General features: G+C 34.3%; 1 protein-coding gene across 8 annotated transcripts in view; it reads right to left on the bottom strand.

The window, feature by feature from the left end:
- SNTG1 (syntrophin gamma 1) overlaps positions 1–23,801 on the bottom strand; it is a 331,430-nt gene that overhangs the window by 119,969 nt on the left and 187,660 nt on the right. For all 8 annotated transcript variants that reach the window (XR_010610185.1, XM_065668239.1, XM_065668243.1 and 5 more), the window contains exons 4-7: positions 17,017–17,073; positions 11,769–11,826; positions 9,172–9,215; positions 9,023–9,064 (exon numbers count right to left, since the gene is read on the bottom strand). Coding sequence is in view for 7 of the 8 variants with exons in the window: in XM_065668239.1 (XP_065524311.1) it covers positions 9,023–9,064; positions 9,172–9,215; positions 11,769–11,826; positions 17,017–17,073 (201 nt within the window). In the remaining variant the exon portion in view is untranslated. The remainder of the gene's footprint in view (positions 1–9,022; positions 9,065–9,171; positions 9,216–11,768; positions 11,827–17,016; positions 17,074–23,801) is intronic.

The raw sequence follows: 23,801 nt of genomic DNA, 5'->3' as shown, positions 1-23,801 counted from the left end.
AGCAATGAACTTAAAGGGCCTGAGTTTTCTAGTCCTGATCATTAACAAAACAATGATGTTGCCTGCTTATCTATTAAATGTGTAAGAATCCACCACTACTTAAAACTGCTTCCACACTTCAAATTTATGAGAGTAAGTGCTCTTACAGTTATATTCTATATGAAATTTCTGACACATTTACTAAAGATGTACAGTTTTATCTGCATACAATTTCTGAAAAGATCATTAGTAATTTTCAAAATGAGTATACATTACTAAACTACATGTCAGCTATTGTGTTCCTGTTCCTTGTGCTTGCAGAGTGAAAGTCATCCAGTTCATACAGCATTTTGAAGCAAATTCTTAATTTTTTAAATCTTTTATAAAGAGAGATATGTCTAAGATTGTTGAAAACATGACTTTAATATTTTGTCTAGGCAGAGCCCTGGTTGTGGGAGAAAAAGAAAGATCAGTCCAGAATAAGAGTTTGCTCACATTAATCCCAGTGCAAGGCTGGGGTCATACACACAGCTAGTGGCAAATTTCACATTTACATATTCAATATAAAATTTGCTGTTCGCAAATATGACCTTAACATTTACTTTTCATGAATAGTCACACTAATCAACAACCAGCATATAAATGCTCATGAAAAATTAATACAAAATGCTGTTAAAGAGTTTGAAATAAAATTTTAAGTCTAAATTTGAATAAATATTAATGTACAAGCCTATTCCCATTTGTTCAGTTCTAAATATTATCTACTTCACAATGACATAAAGAATAATTCTTGGACAAATCTGTATTTGAAGTAACGCTTTACATCAATATATGCAGTTAACTCTGCTAAAATTCTTGGAAGCTAAGGATCTAATCTCTGAGAAAGATATTTTAACACTACCGGGAGTGTGCTCTGTGGTAAAAGTTTTCAGTTGAGAAATGCATAAGAACATACTTTCGATGGCAGACTTTCTGCATCTAGCCGAAGCTGAGAAAATTAGCTTGCTCTCCATAAGTATTTGTAAAAAAGAAAGCCCTCAATTTAATAAAATCCTTAAATTCATACTTTTAGGCAAATACATATATAGTTTGTTGGACTGAAATCCAACATAGTTATCCTGCAACATGAACACATAATATTACCACAAATAATATTACCTCAACATTTTTAGAATCATTTACATCATCATCTAAATTTTAAGGGTCTTGGCAAAACTGAGTTTGGAAGTACTCACAGTGGATATTAGTTAACTGGAGGACATTTACAGATATTTTGGAAAGAAATGAGATTAACATATAATTCCATGGAACTAAAATATATAAAAAAAACCCCAAAACAAAACCCCAGCTAATTTGTATGTCAGCACAATGATGAAAATGCGTTGAATTACAGGTTTAGTAAGTTTTTAGCATGAAGTCTTCATGACTTTCGAAGTTAAGCATAAATCTGATATGTTCATCCAAAATGATCAGGCTACATATCCCATTGCAACCCTTATTTTACCTTTTCTTATTTTCCTAATTGGGCAATAACCCCATGGAAATCCATTCTTGCCAGCAGTTGATTACCATTTGAGACTATAAAATCTTATAAACCCCACAATTTATAGACTATTATATATAGTGGATGTGTTTTCTGAAGCAAAAATTGCAACATCAACAATTAAAGAAAACCAAAATGCTTTGTAAAATTCTGTTGCATTGCTGCTAGGTGAATATGTCACAGCATCACGATTCACAAACTACAGGCTTCACTTTTAGAAAGTCTAGGTCCCTCAAACCTTAATAGTTCCGGTTTTACAATATTCTGCCTGCTGTCAGTTTCTACAAAAATTCAGAAAATATGCAAAACAGAAACTATGTATCTCAAACCTACCTAAAAAAAATTTTATACAGAAAGATGATTCAAAAAACGCACTCTCATTTAGAAAACAGTTTTCTGTTGAGATATAGATATTATGGGTTTGATATCTTCTGGGATATTGAAAGCTGTAGTCATAGAATTCAAAGTAAAAATTTAACTGTTGTGGTATTGCCAAAGTCAAAAGCTCCCAGTGTTTCAATTGGAAAAAGAAAATAATACTTTGTCTCACAGATTTGTTGTTGATATTGTTGTGCAGGGGATTCATTTTACTCTAAAGCTTCACTTATCGATTGATGGAAAGATGCTTTATACAGTCTGTAAAACCTTGTAATCTTTCAGGATGAAAGATGTTTAAATTAAATATTTTATCTGTTAGCATTCATTATGGCAAATGCTATCTCTCACCAACATTTCTCACTGGAATCAGTGATTCAGAAATTGTACATTATGACCTGAAGAACACAGGGGATTTTGAATGTGTTTTTTATTAGATTTTTCATGTAAACATGACTGAACAAAATATGTCAAAAAATCTTAAGATGACTGAGATGTGGTGAAGATTTTGTGAAACATGTCTGTTATTCCGTTTATGTAAATAAATTATTCTCAGAATAGTATAAGAAGCAAAGGCATTTCAGTATTTCAGAGAATCCAGAAATATCCTCAGTACTTTCTAAAGCACACCACAATATTCAAATATGGAAGGTTTTTTTCATGTAGAGCATTTCCTTTTAATGGGTTAGCATAATTAGGACCTTTGAAATCCTCTGAATCAGTACTGGCTTGACAAGGGCATGTGAAGTGAAACAGAGCCATGTACATTTGCTAGACCTCATTTAAAGATAGATGTAATTATCTTGGTAATGCCATGTCAGCCTTAGCAGTGACTATTTCCCATTTTGATCAGAAAAGTTTTAACAGCACATGGAGGCAACAACTCCTGCTGGTCTCTGCACTGAAATCTAAAGAACGGGCAACCTTTGTTATTTTTAATGAAGACTTTCTTCCCTCTGTGATCACACATGCACCAGAATTTTTCTTGATATCTGTGAATCTGTTACTACTGCAAGCTGTTATACTGGCCACAGTCTTGCAAAATAGCTGATGGGAAATATGTAGTACCAAACTGAACTTGTAGAAAGACACTGGTACTGTCAGGGCAAAAGGAAAAAAGTATACAACTAGAAATAGGCCCAGTGCTAACAAACAGATACCAACACCAGTACCATACTGTACCATACTAGTGGTTGAGAAGTATGGGGTGGGCCATCTGGAAACCTCCATGTATCTGGCTGGAACAGTCCAACACTGGATACTATTGAAAAATATATAAAGTCCATTCTCCTTTCCTCTTCCTCCTCCACTGAATAAACTGTCAAAAGACAAAGACCCATTGAAGAAAAAAGACCTAAAAATATGTACAGATTTAGATAACCCCTGGATAAAAGGTTTCTTCCTGGCACCCATCTGAGTTTACTATAGCCAAAACAATGACAACTCTGAAGAGTTAAATCAGGTACCGTAACTGCTGGAAAAATGTCAGAAGACTCTGTGTGTGCACATTTGCACTTCTTTGAGCACACCTGTTTTTTCTGACTCCTTCTGGCTAGCTAAATAAGTACGCATGCTCTATTTTGTCCAATATGCTCCCTTGGGCCCACATCAAACTATAAGAAATAGAGAGGTTGCTTTTTATAAGTGAGTATTTGCTTTCAGTCTATATCACATGGTTGTTATCTATTTAAAGAAAATACAGTTGTTGCCAGTCAGGTAGCATTTTCTAGTCTTTAAAGGTAAATGAATTTTTGTTTAATAGTGGTTAGGAAAGATAATTTTCATGCCTGTAGGAAGTTTCAGGTTTCCTACATGCCCTGGGTTCAGCAGTAGCAGTCAATTTCCTCCTTCTTAGTAGCTGGTGCAGTGCTGCGATTTTGACTTTCATCCTGGGAATAACGCTGATAATACCGATGTTTTTAGTTACTGCCCAAATGTTTCAGTCTGGTCAAGGACTTTCTGAGCCTCATGCTCTGCCAGGGAGGAAGGGAGGCTGGGAGGAAGCAGAGACAGGACACCTGACCCAAACTAGCCAAAGAGGTATTCCATACCACAGCACTTCATGCCCAGGATGTAATCTGGGAGTTACCCGGAAGGACTTACTCACTGCTCAATAGGGCTGCATATCCATGGGCGGTATTGTATTCTCTTCCCTTGTTATTTCGCTTATCATTATTACTATTGGTAGTAGCAGCAGTGGTTTGTTTTATGCCTTAGTTACTGGGCTGTTCTTATCTCAACCCCTGGGAGTTGCATTCTTTCAATTCTCCTCCCCGCCTCTCCAGGAGCCGGGGGGAGGAGGTGGAGGGAAGAAAGCGGGAGGAGTGACTGAGAGGGCTGTGTGGTTCTGACTTACAGCCTGGGCTTAAACCATGACACTATATTAAAGTGGAGCATTTTTTGTATGCTTATTACTGCTGCCTTTTGGAGGCTTTTTATGCTTTTTATGCCATTCTTGTCTACTCTTACTAGATTATCATGGACTATTTAGTGCAACGAAAAAGAACCCTTCAAACCCGTAGCTGAAGTGGACTGTGCTTTTTCTAATATAAACCACACAGAAACAATAAAAATCACTAGGACTCTGGTGCTGTATTAGAAAGCCAGCCCCATTTTCTTATTTTTTAATTATTGTGAAGTATTGCATCTATGCACAGCAAAGAAAAAAATGAGTCCCTGTACCAAAGTCAAATTGAGATACAGCTCCACAAGTGGAAGATGCTATGAATAATGAAATCTTTCAAAAAGTCCTGGAGGGTGAAACACACAGATGTACAAGCAAATATGAAAATATTTCTATTTGCTTCCCAAAGAAGCAATGAAACCTGAGTCATTATACTAAAATAACAATGTAAACAAGGTCACAAACAAAGCATGTCTGGTGGTACACACTTGAAATCCACTACTGCATGACAAAGGAGGAACCAATGGCAGTTATCCGAAGGATGCTGCACCATAACTGGTGATTTGAGGACCATAACTATGTAATAAGGAAATAACAACATTAGTCATAAGGCATGGTATTAGTCATGCTGGCATGTTCGACTATTAAAAGTTGGTAGCAGTGATGAGTAGTTTTAAAATTACTAACATAGCTACAGGTATCTTGAGAAAAAGAAATTAAAATATAAATAAGGAAGCCAAGCAAGACATGAAAGTATTTTAAAAGTCTAACATCATAGGACTTGAATAAATTCAAGTGTTTACTGAGTTTGGTAAAAAGAAATAAAAAAAATCTAAATTAAAAAAAAAAAAAAAACATAGCTAAAATCAGATTAGAAAAGCATCGGAATACACGTTAAAAACGCTGCTCTAGGATATAACATAATCCAAAGAATTTCTACCTCACAGGAAAAAACAGTAAACTACACATGGTAAATTCTTTTCTACTTGATTGGCTCTTCTTTCAAATTAATGCTGAAATATTTGACACATTATTATCAGATCCATATTTAATGAACACTAAAGATGTTCAATAACAGATGTTTTCATCAATTGTGCAGGGCAGTTAATGTGACATTAGCACTTTTTTTTTTTTTTACCTAAGTCTCAAATAGCAAAGAGAAGCTGTATGGAAAAAGTAACAACTTGGCCTCTTCTTATGAAGGAAATACAGGATTTAAAAAAAAAAAAAAAAAAAAGAAAATTACATTTCACTTTAAAATTCAAAAGTTACAAACTTCAGATTGATTATAGTCTTCTCTTAGAAATGTTGTCTAAACAGCTCCAGTACTTAAAGTCATCATTCAGTCTAGAGGGGAAAGGATTAGATGGCTGTGGTATGAGTTATACAGTACAGAATCTCTGCCACATACTATAAGAAGGTGATAATCCGTATTTGCAGGTTGCTGTTATCACTGTCACCAAACAGCACAATTTTAGTGTAGAAAAAGTCTTGCTGTAAAATGTAAAGGACAGTCTACTGGGAAAAGAAAAATTAATAAATACAGAGTAGAAAGAGCATTAACAGATATAATGGATTCTTCTTACCTGTACATTCAAGTTCATACTGCATGTTTGGAGTCAAATTACCAGTATGATTTTGAGAGATATTTTTTAAGAGAACTGCTAGATTATTTATTTTTTTTTTCCTCAAGCTCCTTCCATGATGATATGTTAACACAGAGAGCATGTATTTATTTTACCATAGGACAGAACTAAGACTGAAGCAGTGTTATGCTGTACTCCAATGGGAGTCTTTACGAGCCATGACAACAAACTGACATTCGGCCTTTGATAAAAGCTCGTAATGTGCTTTCACAATATGAATAACATCTCACCTCTAGAACCAGAAACTGAAGTTCAAAATTAAATGATTCAACTAAAGGTACAAAAAGAAAAAAGAAAAATCAGAAGGAATGGTGTAGAGGAACAGTAAGAATTGACTAAAACCTACCTATCCAGTCTTAAAGTTGTCTTATCTGTCTATCTGATCTGCCTACCTGTCTCCTTGTGAGATTCAGGCGATTATATGTAGTTCTTTAGTAACAAGATCTGTTCATCACTGAACACTATATCATCAGATCTAACAACCAATGGAAGACAATAAAGACAACAAAGGAGTGCCCAGGAGTGTTAAGCCAACCAAGTTCACTCCATACTGGGGAAAGATTCTCCCTGCTATGAAACATGGCACTAATTTGATACAACTACTTAATTTTGAAATTCAAATAAATTTATATGCATCAGTGAATCATGGTGACATACCAGGGCCAACTAAACATCAGTATAAAACAACAGGCTGCAGTGATTATGCCACAGGTCTTTTCATGCTATGAAGATATGACATATGCTTAAAAAGTTTCTGCAAGCAACAAGATGTTTTTGATTTTGATGCACACTGCAGATAGATACAAGTCTGAATTTTCTACAGGCATCTTCAGATTTACACACTGAAAAAAAAAATTCCATGCTGGTTTACAATGACCAAGACATTAAGACAACCCAGACCACTAATATATTCTCATGTATGTTACCCACCAGGTCTTAATTAGTTACAGAAAGAAATCAGAAAGAAACAAACCTCTGAGCTCATGTACCTTACATTGCCGTTTGAAATATACCTACATGCAATAAGGATTGAAAATCAAGTTTCCACTAATGTTCATCTCCCTGCTGTGAGCAAGTATGCTCCATAAGAATCCTATTTTCTCTATTACCTTCAGATTAGAGTTACAGATCCTGTATTTGACAAAGACCCTACAAGAGAGAAGTGTCAGAACAACTCAAACTGCAAAGGGCATGCTGCAGACAAAATCCCACCTAACTCCTGCAGGCAGACCAGTTCATGTACTTACCCTTTACTCAGTGCTATGACTAAACCCATGGATTACTGCACAAGGAATAACCACATCTATCATTACTATAGCTGGCTTTGCAACAAATGCACTCCACAAATATGCAATTTATGATAGTGAATGTTTCTAAAAAAACCCCAGATTATCAGAGTTCACTCACTTTGCTTTTTATATTTCTTTTATATTTCTAACTCCTCTGTGTATTTGAGTTTATAAAACGCTGTATGGACATTTTATCTTATTTAAATATTGCTCAATATTTACTATTAATTCCTAAAACTTATTCTTAGAATAAAGATTTAATTTATCTTCTTTTTAAACTCCTAAAATACTTGCACATAAACAAATTCACATTCAAAACTGGTAAGATACACTTTTTTTTTTTATTATTCAGAGAAAATTATCTATATGGAGTTTGAGAAGCAGATTATGTTGGACAAACAAGGTACAAACCAAAATGTAACATGATGGCTCTTGCTACTCTGTCAATATGCACCTTTTGGCTTTTCCAAAATCTCTTCAATCTGATCATAAATAGCCAACAGATTTATGTATAATTGTAATGGTTCAGAGATTGTCTCATAAAAAAAAAAAAAAGATCCTGGTGTTCTTACCAGTTTTCAATATGCCTTTTAGTGAGCAAGTCTACACTTTATTTTTTCTCATGCCTTGAAATGTCAACAGCCTATTGAAATCCCATTGAGAGATTAACCAAATAACTGTGGTAAGCTTATAAAAGATTAAAAGATGATCACTGTTGCACAGCCAAAACGTAAAAGTACTATAAATATTACTATTAGCCAGTTTATATGGAAGGTGGTATGATGAAGGCTCTGAAGAATGAAGCATGATTTGTAGCACAAATTTCCAACAGAAGCACTCTGAGGAATAGTGCAGTGATCTACTCTTTCAGCCAGCACTAACTTGCTCATCAGGACTTCATCTTTATTAATATTTATACCTGAATGCCATATGTTCAATGATCTGGTGTATAACGGAATGCTGTATGAAATCCAGAATAATTTATCGGCAAAGTGAATTTTAGAAAAGTAAACTTTCAAATGAATCATTACTACATTATTTTTAAAATATAGGTACAAATTCTATGGAACTACACAGAATTTAAATATAATTTCTTTTGTAATATTCTAATTTCTGGCACTCTCCTGATATACAGGTCTTCCTACTTCTGAAAGCACTAAAAAAGAGTCAAATATAACAAATGTACATGATACTTTTAGCAAACCTGACTTACCAAGGGAATCATTCTACCATAGCTCTCACACACACACGGCTCCTCTAGAAGGAACCTCCTTAATGCACTGTTATTTTAAACCCATATTCATATCTGCTTAACGGAAGGACGAGAACACCCTCATAAGTAACAGCGAGAGAATTAAAGGCAGATAAATTGTTTTGTTTCAATTTTTAACTGGCATTAAAACCAACCAATCTGCAAATCTCCAACATAGTGTAATTTACAGCTTTTGAAATTAAAATGACCACACACAATCAGAAAGGTGTAGCACTCCTGAAATTTGATAGCTATAAGCCGGAAGAAGAAATGTTGGAATATGTATAGCTAAAATCTGCATAATAAAATAACCCCTTTAATGTAGAAAAGCCTATCTGAGAGCAGCAATTACATCAAACTTAGGAAGAAAAGATTGCATTAAGAGCTTAGCTTCTTGCCATGCTAGAAGGTACAGACATATTTGTTTAGAAATAACAATAGTACAACTGATATCAGCAGACTGCAATCAGTGTTCACTACCATCTCAATCACTACAGAAGAAAAAAGGTAGACAAAAAAACCCGAAATGCTCACCACTTCTTCATGTCTGCATTTTCTCACATTAATTCCATTAATCTGTTATTAAAAAGATAAAGAGAAGACTTACTCTACATTTCATAAGTATACATTTCATTTCACTTTTCTAGAAAAATATAAACAAAAGAACTTGCAATTTTACTCACCTGTAGAATTGCATCTCCTATAAAAAGCAAACCTGAAAGTTCAGCTGAAAACAGAAAGCATATTTTTTACTCATTTTGTAGAAAATATCCTACATTTTGTGTACATATATTCCTATTTAATGTTTTTACATAATCTTTTAAAAATTTAAACAAAACCCTAATAAAACACCCAACAATCAACTCCCAAATAAATTATTTGGATGTTTGTTGGTTTTTTTTAAATCCCAAAATACTGGCATATCAGTGTTACCCAGCCCAATATAAGACTATGAAACATATTCCATCAGTCATTAACACATTTCAGGCCGTTATGGTGAGGTATGGCATACTTTTCCTAATAGAAAATGACTGCAGGACTAGGTCCTATTTGCCTGTGAGAGACCGTTTCTCATAGACTCCAAGGAAAATGCAACAGGGAGACTCCAGAGCTACATATGAATGACAAATTTAACTTGTAAGCTTTTACCAAAGGCACCTTAGAGCCTGCATCTTTGGTAAACTCTATGGAGATTTATGATGGATAACACTTTGTATGCTGAAGAGCTAGACAATCAGTGTATTGTACAAAATCACCAGTCAAACTGAGTTTTATTTTTAAAACAAATCTATACTTTATAAATCACAAGGGAATTTATAAAATCTAATTTTAAAGTTGCAATTTTTAAATATTGTGTTGTGTTACAGAGCTATCTAATGCAAATATACTGTATAAATACACAAGAAATATAACAAGATTATTTAAGTGTCTATATAGAAATAAATAACCCCTAACATGAGAACTAAGGAATGTTAAGGGATTGTATGGGACTATCTATCTATACTATCCCAAAACATCACAGAAGACACTTTTTAGAAAAGACTTTACTTGTAGTTACTCGAGTGGTAAAACTGGAATCAATATTGACATAAATTATAATATTCCAATATGTGTTTGAAGGACTGTTGTTGTTAGATACATGTAATGAAGGATGCTTAAATTATTGGAGGATTGACATTTTAATTTATTTTATTTATTTTTTCTTAAATGCATATCTCAGTATTTGTCAGACACTGGGCTTACGTGTACTAACACACAACCTAATCTGCTAGCCTAAGCTCCTTACGTGCATTACTAGTTTTAATAATTGGATCAAATATCACATTCTTTTTTAAAGGTCCAAAGAAAGAGCTGGAGTCAATAGGGAGGACGGCAGAACCAAGCCTCCAGAATTTTGAGGTACAGCTTCTGGGTTAAACAGCATTTTCTGTGTCTGTATCCTAGTACAGATGCATGGCATGATATCACAAGACAGTTGCACAAGAAATGTCCCTCAAAACTAGCTCTAAAAGTCAGCAGTATTTTTATGAAAAGCAGTAATGGAGATTATATCTAGACAGGTATTGAGGTTAAGAGAAAACTCTCAGTGATTGCAGCAGAAAAATGACCAAAAAAGTGTGGACTTTTGTGTGCTCAATTAAATTTTTTATTTTTCTGCAGTTCTTAATAGCATTTTAATAGCTAGTGTACGTAATATATGCCACGCTATTATGTATTACATTCTGATATGTATACTGGAAAACACAGAGTCACAAGTATAACTTCTTAAAGTTAACCTTACCGCCTTCCTTAGGGGCTCATTCCACGCTGCTCTATAGCCTCCCTACATACAACTTTCACATCTGCCTTTCAGGTCTGGCTTTCAGTTCTCAGTATCCTGATCCCTCTGTACCTCTCTTTCTCTGTTTGGGTAAATATGATTTTTTTTTTATCCTGGCACGTTTTAATTGTGCAGAATCAGGATCCTAAAATTACTGCATAACAGATGGAAGGAAATGCTTCCAAGTTTGCACTTCTGACCTTATACAAATGTACACTGATATACACAAACTTAATACAGGCATTAAATACCCAATGCTAGTACTGTTTCACAACCTTCATCTCTTATCACTGCACACATCATGAGTCATTTAACCATTATCTGTCTTCCTAGTACATAGTATATCATTCCAGTAATTTCAAAACATTTCCAGTCAAAAAGAATACTTCAAAACCAATTCAGCATCAGTTCTGCTTGCATTAAAAATACATCTTTATGCAGCACCAGTTTTTCTAGGTAGGAGTTGCTGCAAAGGCTTAACACAGCACATCTAATAACAACACACGAGTATTATCAAGGTTCTGTCATTACATACCTCTGTCCAAGTACTACCCTACTAACCAGTATAAAAAGACATGAATTCTCTTCTTGTGTTACCATGCTTTAATGGGCAAATATTTGATCTGCTACAGCTTCCTGGCAATAATCACTTGGAAATAAAAGCCACAAAAGTTAAACCTGTTAAGCATTTTTATTCTCTATATAACTTATTATTTCTCTCCTTAAAAATAATGCCTTACAAGAAATCTTAAAAAAAAATAAATAAATCATGTAGAAGACTGTTTACAAAACATTCCAAATATAAATTATGTAATTTTTCAGAGAACAGTTCTGAGGATGGAGACCATAATAACATGGAGAGATAAAGCATCTGTTTAACACTTCCTGGAGAGTCTCAAGACTTAATGCACTGGGTTATAAGGAGCACATCAAAACACAGTGTACTAATCTGACACCCACCTCTTTGTTCTTTGGAAATCTTAGAAATGACCACTGGAATATTATGTTCTGCTCCACCCTGAAAACAGAATAAATGGCAATTTTGTCAGTCACTAGGAACATCTCTTTACTTAAAATTACATTTACCCTTTCTCTACCTGCTGGTTTCAGAGAGACTAAGAAAATAATTATTCTGCATTTCCTCTTTCTTAAAAAAAAAACCCAAAAGCAAAATCAAAACCAACCCAAACCCAAAACTAAACAAACAATCCCAATCAAGTTTCGGATTTTATGGGGTTTTTTTTTTTTTTTGTTTGTTTAATTCCTTATTGCCTCTCATAAAGAAGTTCTCAGTTGCTATCGTCAGCTCAGGAAGTGATTTGAATGTTGTTCAAACCTCTACAAGACTTGAAGAAAAAGAATGTTAGCTCCTGTGAATTCTGGAGAGATTAATGTATGAAATTGTGTCCTGCAAAAAGCAAAATGGACATTGCACTACAATGGCAGCCATGCTGTGATCAGTTTTCATGCTGGCAAGAAACAGGTAAACAAAAGCCCAAGAAAAGCAAGTTTGGACTTTTCATCTCAAAGGTAGCCTTTGTTTGTTTATGTCCCTCCTACACCAGCACAAAGAGTGAGCAAAGCAGTGGAATAAGTAACAAGGAATCAAAAAGGAAACATTACGAAATGGAACAGTAGGTATTCAATAAATCGGGGTAAATAAAGGAAAGCTAGACAGTAATTCAACAGTTCAGCAGCAATTCACTGCTGCTGCTTCATTCAATTTATCCTGTAGGGACTGGAAACATTTATGGTGCTTAAGAATAATGTATTAAAAACAAACCTTAAACAAAAAGGAAACTCAAAGGAAGAGAAAGGCATATACACACAAAGACACAAATACTTCTTTCCTCTGTAAAGAATATCAACATGTAAGCCTGAATGTAACCTGTACAAATTCAGATCCTCAGAAATTACAGTCTGCCACACTGTTGTTTTTCCTAGGAATCCTGGTTAAGTATTTGCTTACTCTTCTCTTTCAGAGAAAATAGTTGACCACCTATCTAGACAATGGATCTTTTCCAGTGTTTTAAATTTTCCATCCCTCTAAATGTGGAAATGTAGTTAAGATCTCAGACCAGAAGTCAAGTAATGCTGAGTAATGGTGCTGAAGTCTTAAGGGCTCAGACCTCTAACAGACTCTAACACTCAATCTAATCACCTTTGTGATGCAAATTTTCTTTGTCATTTCTCCCTAAGCAGGCATGGATGAGCTTGAAAAAAAGGTAGCTACACACCTGTGGAGGTGGTCCTGATAGAAAAGGAAGAGGAAGCTCTAATCACTGACAGCTGTTTGAAGGTCACTGTCCTGGATGTTGGCCATTACTGATGGAAGGTTACCCACATTTCCTCTCAAAGTGTTGCATGATATAGTTCTAAAGATTTTTTCTTAAGCCAGTTTTTTACACATGAGGGTTTTTTTCTGAAATTTTAGTATTGAAAAATATGGAACTAAAGCTAGCAACTTTTACTGACAAATGCTGGCTTTGTGTTTGGCTCCAAGTATAATAAGAAAATTACTATTTTGTTTTTCTAAGCAGAGGGAGTCTATAAAGCCTTACAGCAATTGTTGGACTTCAGCATCTGCAGACAATGTAGGTGACATTTTTATTTCATACTAAAAGGCAACATTTATTGAACTAACAAAAAAAGCTTTAAGGTCTATTGGCACAATATGGCTAATGTCTATGAGGATAATCTTCCCGACTGAAAAATGGCGACATTATACATGTTGCCTATTGGAAGTAGTCCATGTAAAGCTCTGAACTGTGTTCAAAGGCTGTCTAAAAGAATATTAGTTAGTATAAGCTAAAACTGTGCCAGGAATCATGTACACAAGCCTTTAAAGATGAAAAGATATTTTTTTAAACTAAAAGCTAGATGATTCATCTATTTAATTAAAGCTTTCTAGCCTTTTTATTTTATTTTTTTATTGTTTCGATTTGAAACACAGAGAAAATGTGTTAATGAAAAAATATCACAGAATGAAGAGAAAAAGAATCATCTAAGTATATACGTAAGTGTGAGCAGGACAAGTGAATATGCTTGCTTTAAGAGTTTTTTTGATTGAGTCAGATTTTGAAAGTCATACTGAATCTCTGCAGACGTGCAATGCTATTCATCATTTAAAAAGAACAAACAACACAGTCAGGAAAATGGCAGTGTACAGTGTCCTGGTAGCCAGAAGTCAGACTGTAACTGCAAACCTTAATTTATTTAATGAACTATCAATTTTATTGTCTATTTCCACAAGAACTCTACACTCCAATTACTGAGAAACATGATGTTCTTTCAGACGTCATACTTAGCAGCTTGTGTCAAATCACAAACGTGTCGGAGATGTGATAAATGACTGAAACACTACACTACACAATTTCTACATCTAACTCCATGACTATTCATTCACACAGAGAGGTTTATTACTGAGAGTTCTAAAGGGGCTTCAGAAATTAGAAAATAATTCCTTCTGAAGAGTGTAAACCAGATCAGTTCTGCTTCAAATTCAATTGCACTTTTACAATTAATTTCAGTAAAATAAAGAACAGCAAAATAAAAAAATGGGTTTTCTTTTGTTCTTTCACACCTTCAAAGAGTGGATTATAAGCAATATTTTAAAGGGCTTAAGTTCAGATCTTGTGTAAATCAATCTCAGAAGGAGATTTTTTTAAAAAGCTGAATGCCAAAACTAGAAAAAATCATATTGAAACACAAATATTTTAAAGTAAGTGGCACTAATCGCTGTACTGCTATAACTCACACATCAGATAAACTGCATCCCCTGATACACACCACTTCAATAAAGTAAGTCCTCAGATAACCCCCATCTTCAAGTAACCATAGAGTAGCAAGACAACAAGAATATGTGGTTTTGTGGGAAACCAAGTTACTGAAACAAGGAGGAAAAGTCTCCCACTTCTAAAAAAAATAGTTACTTTTCTATTTAAAACTAATAATAAATGTAAGTCCATTATTAAAGTTTAAGTATCTTCAAAAAAAAAAAACAAAAAACAAAGAAACAAACTGTTACTCATCTGCAAAAGGAAGCATACCATGATTGGTACCTTTTAAAAAAGAAAACTAGCACTCTTTAGAATATTTGGACTTTAGATTGACATTTCATGACATACCTAAAAAGTCCATTTCATTACGTCTTCATAAAGTTTGCTTACCAAACTACAAAGAACATTACTTTAAATTCCAAGTTGTTTCTTACTTCTATCTTAAAATTATAGTAGCAGATTATATTAATTATTGTGTTTAGATTGTGTTGACTATCCAATTGCTTGTCAATCGTTGGTTTTGAGAGTATAGGATTACTAAAAATGGGATCTAGCAAAAGAGGTTCCATGTTTATTGGTTTTCTAAAAAGAAACAAATAATACTGTTTAATACACATAGAATTCTACTTGCCATTTTCACTACCTATTCTACATCACCTGAGTAAGTTTGTTTCCTTTGCTGAAAGAGATATCTTCTCTATTTAATATATTTGTTGAAGGGATTCCATAACCTTATTGTTAGTTATTCCAAAAATTTAAAAGAAATAATCTATTCAACTCTGAATTTAGGTAGCTTCACCTTTCCACTACTTAAGAGTAATACTGATCAAAATATATATGCAATAAAATAAGTAATTTAAATTTAGAGCCTTTATTTGTAAATTCTATTGCAGCTCTTCTAGTACACTCGATATAGGAGTTTTGTTTTGTTTTGTTTCCCTGTGGAAACAAGATTTGTTTTCCTGTCTGGGCTGAAATAACAATCTGTTTTGGCACTTTTAAATAGTTTTGCAACTTCCAAGGATTTTCTGCAGAACAATGGACATCTTGCTCTAAAAATTTTAGAATATCTCACTCCACTAATTTAAGAAAGACCACTGCACATTCACTATTTAATTTATATTTCTCAGTGATATTTTATTTTATACAAATGTACCTGATACTTAAATAATAATAATATTGAATTGCTTAGCAATTTTAATTCTAAAAGTTAATCCACTGTAATGTATGCCTAAGAAATTAATTTTGGTGACTCTTAATGAGATTTGCTCTCCAAACCTCAAAAGTCCTTACTGTAACCAGTTATTTCTTGGCACCAGCTAAATCAAACCTCATTCAGACTATATGTCATTTTACACTGATATTCATTACTTCATCACTATTCAGTGAAATGTAACTTATATTAGAGGAAAATAACTTGTGAAATGTTGACTAAACTTGTGAGAAACTTTGGCCACAAAATAGCAATTAGTTTTCCTTGATTAGAGGTCTTCAGTGGGTAAAGAAGATAACGGCAAGTGTACCAAGACATATTTTAATAACTAGCATTTCTATTCAGCAATATTCTTATCAAGGACAACACAAATGCACATTAATCCCTCTTTTGAGTCTCTTTTTACAAGGTCAGCACTAGCAGATGTTCACAGGAAAGTCTATACATTCACTTTGTATGCGTAATTTAAGCCTCTTTGCATTCATGTGAAATATTGCTATCTTAAGACTGAGGACTGCTGTGTCTAGAAGATAGAATTAATGTTGTGTTGTCTACACTGAGATTCAAAACTATGGAAAGGGCTTAAACTATGACAGGTTTTCAAAAGCATAGATTTTGATGACAAAAATTATTAACCCTTCCCACCTCCCTCAAAAAAGGATCAGCTACACATATATATGTTCCTAAGCCTTGCTGAAGAAAGCAAAAACATGTAGCCTGATAAATTCTACCTTTGGTTAATCTACAGCAAAATAAATATGAAAAAGCAGTAACACTCTGTCCTACTAATGAATTGCAGTGAATTAATGTGATATCCTTTGCAGGAGAATTGATGATGAACTTACTGGCTGTTCCATGTGTCTGCTAGTGTAATTTAGCATTCATTAATAACCATTTGAATTAGAGTGCTGTTGTGAACAAAAGTACAGTCTGTGTAGTTGCAAACACTTTTCAACTCTCCTATCAAATTTTATTAGAGTTGCTCAGCTTAAATCTTAAGAGAATGATCTTTACATTGCCTTCTAGTCCATAGGGCAGTGTAGCTGCTGGCTTACCTACTGGACAGTAGCTTATGTCCTATAATATGATTGTTCTCTTGTTTCTAGTCCTCTAAAATATAGTTTGTCCTCATTAAAAGTAACATTAACTATATACAAGGACACTTTTTGTGTAACAGGGAGTAATAGAAAAAAAGAACCCCGAAACCCCATCCTACCTTTATACTTAATCCAAATCCTCCTATAGTCTGTCTCCTAATTGTTACTGTTCTTTCCTGAAAAAAGAAAAAAGTTTGATTTAATGTTTTCTGCCACATCTGCATTCACACTTTGATAAGTTGTTCCTGTGCTTTCCCCCTACATTGATTTTTTTTTTTTTAATAAACTTGTGAATTTCACATGCGAAAATCCCATGAACCTATGCCGCAAAGACAAAAGACAAAGTCTGAAAAAAAAGCTGAGGTTCTGTCTCAGGCTAAAATTTATTTGTTCAATTTATACCATATTAGCAATTACTGCAATGCAATAAGAACAGAACTGTAACGTTTTAACAGTTAGTGCACAACACATGCATTTCAGAGGTCTTAACCTTGCCTAGTCCGTAATTGGTCCCATATGCAGACTGAACAATACATGCTGAAGTACACAAACTGCACTCCTGTAGGACATTTTCCAATTTAGTCTAATCCAAAAGGAATACACCTTGTGTAATCCAAGACCGCTCAGTGATGTGAACCAACACATAAGTGCACATCATCCAGAAAATCATTTCAAAGCACAGCCTTGATACAAATTAAAAAAACTAATACAATCACAGCCACTGTTGATGTCATAGCTATGGTTTAAAAATCATACGCAATGATTCAAAGGATGTTGTTACAGGCAGAGTTATTTAAAGCAGCCTATTTTTTTCACTTTTATTGCTCACTATAAATACTCTTTTGCAAAAACTGTAGGCTAGTGTATCTCTTAGATATGAACATTTACAAAAAAGACTTTTTGATTCTCTATTTTGTCTTGTTGACTTGATTTCCAAAGATCATTTAGAATTAGTCTATTTGGTTAGCAGCAAAAAGCCTTAGTAGCAGATATTCCATATACCCATATAAAAATACATGGAATATATGGAGTTTTTAATGTCCTCTATATGTGGTCTAGATCTTATAAATTATATATTGCATAACGTAAGTCTGAATATATATTTTATGCATATATATTCATCTATTTCAGAATAATCAGCCAGTGTCAGTCAGATTTGAATGTCTCTCATCAGAAACATACCAGTAACAGAAAGGATGGAATATCTATGCAGGTATTTTGTCCTTAATTCATATACAGAAAAGAAAAGAAAGCATGTCAGGCTACCGCATAAGAGTTTTGGAAACCTGAATTTGAGGGGAAATCAGTTGCTTGCTTTCTTTCTTTCTCAAATTTGTTGATGAATTGAGTAACTGCAGACACAGCAAGCATAAACTAGGTCTGTGTTTTGAGTGGCAAGAGAAAATGGGTTCCCTAAAATGAGACTTTTGATTTATTTATTTAGTCTAAAGCTTGCAAATGTTTACTCTAAGAAAGAGGTATATAATTTTGTTGTTAAATGGCTCAATGTTTCAATATTTTTATTTACATTTGAAATGCATGAAAAAATACACTTTTATATATGTTCAAGGCCAGGCTGGATGAAGCCTTGGGTGTGATGGTTTAGTGTGAGGTGTCCCTGCCCATGGCAGGGGGGGGTGGAACTAGATGATCTTGAGGTCCTTTCCAACCCTAACTATTCTATGATTCTATGATTCTATGATATTTGTTACCCACTAATGAATGCATAGCATAGCAATAGAGGAATATATGATGATCCTGTTTCATCCGTATGCTTCTGCGTTGTGCAGAAGGACCAGAAGATTCTCCACAGCTCTCAATTCACACCATCTAGGAAGGAATTTTTATAACGAAGTTCCCAGAAACTGGGTTCAGTCCACAAAGTTATTTCACTTCAGGCCACTAATTGTACTTATAAAACCTTTAGTCTGCCAGGAGGTTTCAGCCAGAGGTAATGCTGCAGGCAGTACACTCAGGATAAACCAATATAAGCCACAGCCCGATGTATGGTCTAGGCTGAGTTTACACAGAAGAACATGAAAGGCTCAGCTGTGGCTCCAGTGGCAACTGTATTTTTGCTGTTAACTCCACCTCATTTTCAGCTCCAGCTTGTGTTGAACACCTAGTTTAAGAACAGAAGCTTGACTTCCACATTCTACTAAAGGCATTCTAGTATTTTTTTTATACATGTCAAATCAAATAGAAAATATTTGCATTACCTAAGAAGACGCTGAATAATAAACTGGCTTGATGTACTAGATTAACCATGAGTGAAATAAAGAGTATCACCCTTTACAATTAAATTTCAAATTAAGTGGTATGCTTAGTGAAAAACATAAATCTTCAGTAAAATTTGGAGCCCATATGTGAGTACTAAAGTTTAAATAGTGACATATGAATATATTCTAAACTGGAGCTATGCTTTAAAAAAGCCTGACAAAAAGCTGTCCTGCAGAATATTTCTATTCTCTTTTTTTTTTTCTTTTCAAAAACCAGTGTAAAAGCGTCAATAAAATATAATTTCTGGTTATCACTTAAGTGAAGGCAGAGTCAAACTAGCCCTGAAAACTCTCGATTTGCAGTCTTATGTGAGATTACCAGTGCTGTCTAACAGGAAACTAAAAACATTTTCCACTGGAATTGAGAATTACTCTTTAAGACGAAGAAATGCATGCTTCAGAAATACTTCATTAGCATAGGTGACTACTAAATAAACAAATCAGTAAGAGTAAGCAAAGGGAACAGAAAAAAAATCAAGCAACTGTAATTTTCACGCACAACATAATTTGTCAAGAGAGTTTCATCTAGTATTTTTTTCTAGGATCTCTTCTAGGAGATATTAAATATTTCATGTCTGATACTGAACTGAATTGAACTTTAAAAACATACTGCAAACTACAGCCACTTCAGTGATTATGCGCAATGAAGGCACTGCACTGCATTTAACCTAGGCTAACTCAACACACTTCTCATTCTCATGATAAAGAATGACTTTGGCGTATCTTTAATGTAAAGACTTACATATGCTTCATAGCATAATAGCTAGCAATTACACACATGCAAATTAATGATCTTCAAAAATACACATCAGAATTACATGAGATCTATATTTCATCAGTAAACTAGCAGTAGTCACCTAGTCTGCAATTGCAAATCTTACATCAGCAATATAGTGAAAAAGCTTTTCCAGAACTGCCCAGAAGCATCACACTTTTCATAAACCTGTAAAAACTGTAATCCATAAATAAAAATAAATATATTCAGTGCAGGTCAGTCAAAGCAGGAGCCCAAGATAGGTGATAATCTTCACCATCTATGTACTCCATTCAGTAGAGAGACAGAATGTCAACAAACCCCTCTCCTTAGATCTGCAAAGTAACCTGAATAAGTATTTTGATGGTAGATACCAGCTTTGCAATGGTTTGCCAGAAAACTCTATATCCAACTAAGATTTTCTTTGTGACTTGCATGACTTGCATGTGACTTTTTGCATGTGACTTGGAAAAAATTCCCAAACCAAGTTTCATTTTCAGCGCCATCTTCAATCAAAATGACCTGAATAAACCTTGCACTATATTTTAATGCAAAATAATATCTTTAATAGAATTATTACTAAAATAAAGAAGTTTGACCAGAAAACTGGAGCAAATTATTTTGTTCTGATTTCTTTATTTAGTATTTCAAATAAGCAGTGACAATAATAAAATGCTTTTCACTGGCCTAATGGCTTTAAGTTCTTAAAAGGCTTTACAACTATTAATCTAGCCCTTTCAGGTAACTTCCCCCAGTTTATATAATGGGCATGACATGCTGTGGTATGGAATACCTCTTTGGCTAGTTTGGGTCAGGTGCCCTGTCTCTGCTTCCTCCCTACTTCCCTTCCTCCCCGTCAGAGCATGACACTCAGAAAGTCCTTGGTCAGAGTCAACATTACTCAGCAACAACTAAAAGCATCAGTATTATCAGCGTTATTCCCAGGATGAAAGTAAAAAATGCAGCACTGCACCAGCTACTAAGAAGGAGGAAATTGACTGCTACTGCTGAACCCAGGACATAATGAAATATGGCAACAGCTCTTGAAGGCAGCACATTTTGTACCAGTAAAGTGCTCTAAATATCCGGATGATTGATCATTTATGGTTCAGATTTATGATAGCTATGCTCCACAGATTCCAACTATCCACTTAAAATATAATCTAACTAAAAATCTCTGTCAGCTGTAGATTGTCTATTAACATTTTACCTCGTTTCACTTTCCCTTCTATTGACACAGGATAATATTCTATGCTTGAGTTTGCAATGGTTTTGCAAATTCCAAGAGTAACTTCACCTTCAAGTTTACAAATTAAAACTTGATTCTGATTAAAAGCTACTTAGTTCAATACTAAAACTACACAAAATATCCTGTGAGCTTGCTATTCCATTATCACATTTGTTATCTACATTACACCAAACAGAGGGAAAGTTAGAGCTCCTAGGATCTTTAAATGCAAGATTCAGAGCAGTGTTTTAGAAGCTGCTTCCTGGAACAGAACAAAAGTAGTTATCATTTTATTGAAAAATTCAAAGCTGCTGCCAAGCTGTCAGCATTTTCCATGCCTCTAACTCAGAAAATTCCTCATCCACACATATGTTCATTGACTGGAAAGGAGAACTAAGACTTTTGCCCAAAAAAAATTCTTCCTTAGAGCTTTGCACTAAAATAGAAGCAATGTTTTTTTAGGCTTTAATTAAAGAAGTATTAAAATTTCTCCTTAAAATCCACAGAATCTTCTAGAGATCATGAACAAAATTTTAAATGAGATTACAAGTGACGAATAATTGTGTGACTCTGTGAGCACAGCAACAGTAAATAGGAAACAAAACCACAGAATCCTATGTACTCATTAATTATTTACATTTAGTCAAGAGTTATCGTTATTTTAACAATTAAATCTTAGGGCACAGAAAGATTCAAATGTTTTATTCTGACTCGCATGTGATGTAAAAAGAAGTTTATAATTGCTTAACTGACTAGCAATAATGAATAATTAGTAACACTATGACATTATTTATTTTGTATAACACAAAACAGTAATTACATTAGATCTAATAATCTGTCTCTGTGAAAGCCATCAAATAACAGTTGAACAGAAGGATGCAGAAACTTCAAATCTCTTCATAAAACTGAGTTAACAGTGTGTGAAACTTCAATATTTGATTACTCAACCTTTTCACTAGGATATAAATATTACATTAAATTGGGACACTGGTGTGTCTGGTTATTCATCTTGCAAGAGTAAAGGTATGAAGAATTAATTTGTCTAGGTCCAGACAGAAAAGACGACCTCTCTTTGTCACAGCAGACAGAACAGACACTAGGGTGTAATACATATGGAAGAACATAGAAAAAAGCTGCATGGGTGTGGAATGAAACAGCAGGTGCGAAAAGAGGAATAGATACAGAGAGGCATCTACAATAGCACGGTGACATGGGAAAATGCAGGGGAAAAAATTAGAGCTTTATAGTTTTAAAAATGTAATAATGAGATATAAATATATAATCAATACATTGGCAGCAACTTCATAGATCAACCTGTTTATATTTGATACCATAGTATCTTCAAGGCCATCACCTCATGTAGTTTATTAGCTATTAGTAATCACCTACATTCTGAAATAAGAAAATGTCATGAGAATTTATTTTTCGTAAATTGTTTTTCACACATTTTCAAGAAGGGAGATTTAATATCCTCATTTTGGTAATGCTCTGCTTTTTCTAAATGGCATTTCTTTGGATTAACTGACATGAGCAGTCAAACTTTGCGCTCATTCTGAGTGTAAAGGACACAGGACACAGGTCAGTCACACTTCCAATTTGAATTAATAGTGTTAAGAAGGTTTGCCAGCACACTTGCTCATCTGCTAACAACTTCTGTTGTGTGACATTCGAAGCTTATCTCATTATTTCAGTTCCTCGTGCAACTGGAGAAAGCTGGCAGTAAGGGATGGTGGAGAAATGCTGGTCAATTGGAAACCCTCATCCTCTGCAACTATGCTGGAGACTGAGGATGGTAAACACAGCTGTGTTGTGTAGGCTGTTAACACTTACTTGAACAAACAAAGCACTCCACCCTTAGCTTGCTCTTAATTCAAAATGTTCCCAGCATATGTCTAAAAGCAGAAACATTTACCTGAATATTTACTTATAAAAATTCTACTCCTAAAATTAATTTATTTCAAAAGTACTGCATTTCTTATTATAGAAATAAAAGAGAAAAAAATACCCAACCAAACAAAAAAACCCACCAAAACACAGAAACCTAGAGTCAGTATGGATCTGAATTCCTACTAGGCTTGGTAGGAATATCACAGAACTACAGTAAGTAGTTCTGTGATAATTGTAGTTTCCAGCTACTGCCTCATATCATATACTGCCATTGACCAATGATTTGGGGTTTCTGAGTGTTTTCTGGTATGCACTATCTTTTCTCTCCCTTTTTTTTTTTTTTGGGGGGGGGGGGTGGGGGGGGAAGCCTTCTTCCAATGAGAATAAGCTATTCTGCTCTTTCATATTTGGCTTTACAAATGGCAGTCCTGTGTTTGAGCCTCAGTAGATGGTTATGCTTTTTATTTTTAAGTAACTGCAGAAAAATAAGCTGGCTTAGGTTGTCCTTAAATAAGCACATTTACATCTGTCAGGCTGTCACTTTTAAAAGCTGTCCAGATTGCCAGGGGAAAAAAAAGTTACCACCATCTGATAGATATTTGAGGACTTCTGTAAAAAAATGGATTCACTCCACTGAATAGCTGACAGATACCAACATGCTAAAAAAATATCACCATCCTTACTGGTAGCTTTTTGAAGGTAACAAGAATGGAAAGTGCTTGAAAGGTGACCTATGTGTTCACATATTTGCAATCC

Source organism: Lathamus discolor, chromosome 2 (genome assembly GCF_037157495.1).
Source record: "Lathamus discolor isolate bLatDis1 chromosome 2, bLatDis1.hap1, whole genome shotgun sequence".
NCBI lineage: Eukaryota > Metazoa > Chordata > Aves > Psittaciformes > Psittacidae > Lathamus > Lathamus discolor.
The sequence above is the reverse complement of the archived record's forward strand: the minus strand, read 5'-3'. Positions and strand labels throughout refer to the sequence as shown.